The sequence below is a fragment of the Hypanus sabinus genome, chromosome 18 (assembly GCF_030144855.1).
Source record: "Hypanus sabinus isolate sHypSab1 chromosome 18, sHypSab1.hap1, whole genome shotgun sequence".
NCBI classification, from domain to species: Eukaryota; Metazoa; Chordata; class Chondrichthyes; order Myliobatiformes; family Dasyatidae; genus Hypanus; species Hypanus sabinus.
The window spans coordinates 47829909-47833634 of record NC_082723.1 but is presented as its reverse complement, the minus strand read 5'-3'; the positions used below and the strand labels follow the sequence as shown (position 1 = coordinate 47833634).

At 40.8% G+C, this 3726-nt stretch overlaps 1 protein-coding gene across 1 annotated transcript; it reads right to left on the bottom strand.

The window, feature by feature from the left end:
• Positions 1–627: 627 nt before the first annotated feature.
• On the bottom strand, positions 628–2078 carry LOC132377514 (general transcription factor II-I repeat domain-containing protein 2-like). Its single transcript, XM_059943792.1, has 2 exons — positions 1058–2078; positions 628–972 (listed from the first exon to the last, which is right to left on the bottom strand). Exon 1 carries the CDS (start codon positions 1662–1664, stop codon positions 1062–1064), a length of 603 nt encoding a protein of 200 aa, XP_059799775.1. The 5' UTR covers positions 1665–2078; the 3' UTR covers positions 628–972; positions 1058–1061.
• Between the last annotated feature and the right edge of the window lie 1648 nt (positions 2079–3726).

Genomic DNA, 3726 nt, shown 5'->3' with positions numbered 1-3726 from the left:
TATCAACCCCAGGACTAGCTGATGAGGACAAATAAGTACCCCAAATTCTAGGCCTCAAACTCTGGACTCGCCAATGCTGTTAGCCCAAACACTTGGCCTCGAACTCTGCTCTCAAGACTCATTTACCTGGGGTTCATCAGTTCTCGAGCCTTCAGCTTGCATAGAATTCCATTCCCAGAATGCACTATTGGCTTGCTGACCTCTTGGGCCAACTAGGCCCATTGATGCTGCCTGGTCTGCTGAGTTCCTTCATCATTTTGTGTGCGTTGCTTGGATTTCCAGCATCTGCAAATATTTTTCCTATTTGTAGCGCTCATTCTCCCCAGTCTACACTCTATTTCTCTGTGTGACTTTGATGATTTTGTTTTTCACTTTGATGCAGGAGTAATTAGTAAGAAATCAAAGCTATACTTGTTTGCAAGTCATACCAGAAAATGGATGCAGTGGAACTGCATAGTGACCAAATACTAACCAGTGAGAGGGAGTCATATGGAAATTAGCAAAGAAATTTGAATCAGCATTGTCATGGAAAGAGTAACGCCAGATTACAATTATTTGCAGCCTGATAAGGACAGATTCGAGAGCCTAAACCAGGGGTCAGCAACCTTTACCACTGAAAGAGCCACTTGGACCCGTTTCCCACAGAAAAGAAAACACTGGGAGCCGCAAAACCCGTTTGACATTTAAAATGAAATAACACTGCATACAACGTTTTTTTTGCCTTTATGCTATGTATAAACAAACTATAATGTGTTGCATTTATGAAATTGATGAACTCCTGCAGAGAAAACGAAATTACATTTCTGCATGCAACAAAAACATTTTGAACTCCGAAAAAAAGACGTTGGGTTGAAAGTTACTTTTAAGTAAAATATTCAATGTCTATTTGAGTCCTTCTTGTATTTATGAAAAACGCCGAACTTAAATTTTCCGCCAGCAGCAAACCAAAAATAACGTCAGCCAGCTGTCATCCTGAAAAATGAAAGGACTATTTCACTGAACTATGAAAAAATATGAATATAAGTAAAATAATAGGCAATTAAAATATTTATCATACTTGGTTAATGGGATTTCTGCTCCTGGACCTCAGCGCACAGCGTCTGCACATCAGGGCTGTATGATGTCACCTTCATCTTTACACAGGATCGCAAGCTGTCATCTGTGAGGTTTTCAATATCACTCCATTTGTGTTTCTGAGCAAGAACGGCCTTCTGACGGGCAACATCTTCAAGGTCTGCTGTCAAGCGTCTAAACTTGGACACCCATATGTCTTTGTCGGCTATGTCGGCCAGTTCCATCTCAAGATCAGGTTGACTCACACCTGCCAATGCAGTCGTATTCAGTAGGGAAGGATCGATGCTTAAGGGAGTGACCGGGAAGGATAATGTGTTTTTTTCCTCTCTGAACTCACAGAAGCGTTTCCCAAACGATGTTTGCATTGCGATGATTGCAGAATGTAAATACTCCGAAATTATCATGTCGTGACCTTGTTTGAACTCTCTCAAATTGGGGAAGTGAGACAAAGTGCCTTTCTGTAAATCTCTGGCAAGCACTGTCAACTTGCGCTCGAATGCCAAAACATCCTCCAACATGTGCAGGGCTGTACGTCCTTTCCCCTGAAGAGCTGTGTTCAGCGTGTTCAGGTGCGCTGTCATGTCTACCATGAAGTGTAGCTTTTCCAGCCACTCTGGCTGTTCCAGCTCAGGAAAGGTGAGCCCTTTGCTGCCCAGGAAAGTTTTCACTTCTTCCAGACACGCGACAAAGCGTTTCAGCACCTTCCGTCTGGACAGCCAGCGATAAAAACACGTTGTAGCGGTGTCAGTAAACTGCAGTCAAAGATAGCTTTATTCGAACTAAACAGCCTTGCTTTTAAGCCTCCCTCAACCCAGCCCCCATGGACGCAGATGCTGCAAAAGACGCGTACTCACAAACCCCCGTAGGCTATCTCCCTTAGCCGGAATGCCGGCTAATTGTGAGCCGTTTCGGATGTGGCAGGAAATGTACAAGATCACCATAATTACATTTCAAAAGCTAACAAACTAACATAAAATACATTTTAATTAAATACTGACCAATTATTTCCCAAAGCCACAGGGAGCCGCAGCACAGAGGTGAAAGAGCCACAAATGGCTCGGGAGCCGCAGGTTGCCGACCCCCGGCCTAAACTATTGCATTTATGGACATTGCAGCAAGCTGACCTTCGCTGTCTTCTACGCGAGCCGAAACATTTATTATGGCAATACAAGCAAAGTCATTAAATAAACTCTGGCATAAAATGTATGGAAGAAAATCGATTGCAGGCACCAAGACTAATATAGGTAATTTTGATGTTTTAAATTCTCCCAGAAATGGAACCAGATTACAAATTGCTCTAAGAGTTCTGATCATGTCAATTGTTACTAAATCACTCCGGTTTAAAGGAAATAAGTCAACCAGGCAGGTCTTTCTGCATTTCGGGGAGAAGTTTAATATTTATGAGATGCCTGTATGTGTGATATAGGTGATAGGCTGGACCACTAAAAGACTGGGGAAGATAAAGCATTGAATGTAGAACAGTTAAAAGACTGAAAAAGACTCTTCCGCCCAGAATGTTGTGCCAAACCAATTAAATTAGTAATCAAGTGTTAACTAAATTAATCTCTTCTGCCTATACAATGTCAATATCAGAATTAGAATCAGGTTTACTATCACAGGCATATGTCATGAAATCTGTTGTTTTTGCAGCAGAAGTACATTGCAATACATAATAATAAAACCTGTGAATTATGGTATATATACATAAAATAGTGAAATTAAATTGCATTTTCCTCACGTTCATGTGCCTATCTAAATGCCTGTCAAAAGTCCCTAATGCTTCTGCCTCTATCACCACCCCAGGCAATGCATTCCAGGCACCCCCCACTCTGTAAAAAAAAACTTGACCCTAACATCTTCTATGAAATTATCCCTTGTCACCTTAACTGCATGTCCTTTGATATTAGACATTTCAACGCTGGGAAAAAGTAGATGGATAGAGATAACTGAATCTTCACCTTTTCTGGTGTGAACTTGAATGGAACATAATGTGTATAGGGCTAACCGCCAGTTCTTACAATTATACACTATTTTAAATGGCTTGAGATATAGAAATCAGTTCATCCAATTATGATAAATTATGAGGAGTACAAATATCTTGTAAGGGATAGTTATGAAATGAAGATTTACTTTGAATCTGTCTTTTTTCTGAATTGGACAAACAGACATCTGCAGTGTGTTATGGTTGGAAACATCGAGCTTCTTTATTATGAGTTAGATGAGGAGAGTCTACAATCTCCAATGAATCTTGCCGCCAAAATTTCCAATTTTAGAGCTCGTTGAACTCCCTCCAATAAATTCCCACCATTTCTTTATTCATCAAATTTGAATTACCAAGATGATGGTACATCAGTAACTGGAGACATATTGCAGGAGAAATGGGTAATGTTCACTTGAAGCAAGTCATCAGACATATGCAATCATAGATGCAATGCCCTGGTTAAGATATTTACTGCTAATGCTGTAGGGTGTTTCATTTAGTAGCTTTCTGTAGCAGCAATGTGTCCTGCTGTTAGCATGTTCGGGTTTTAGGTAAAGATGAAGGGCCATGATGTTCAATTTAGGAGTGCTATTTCAGCCAGTCTGGATGGTGGAATTGGGAGAAAGTGCTAGAGAAAACTGACCAGAGAGAGATTTGTGACAGACACCGGT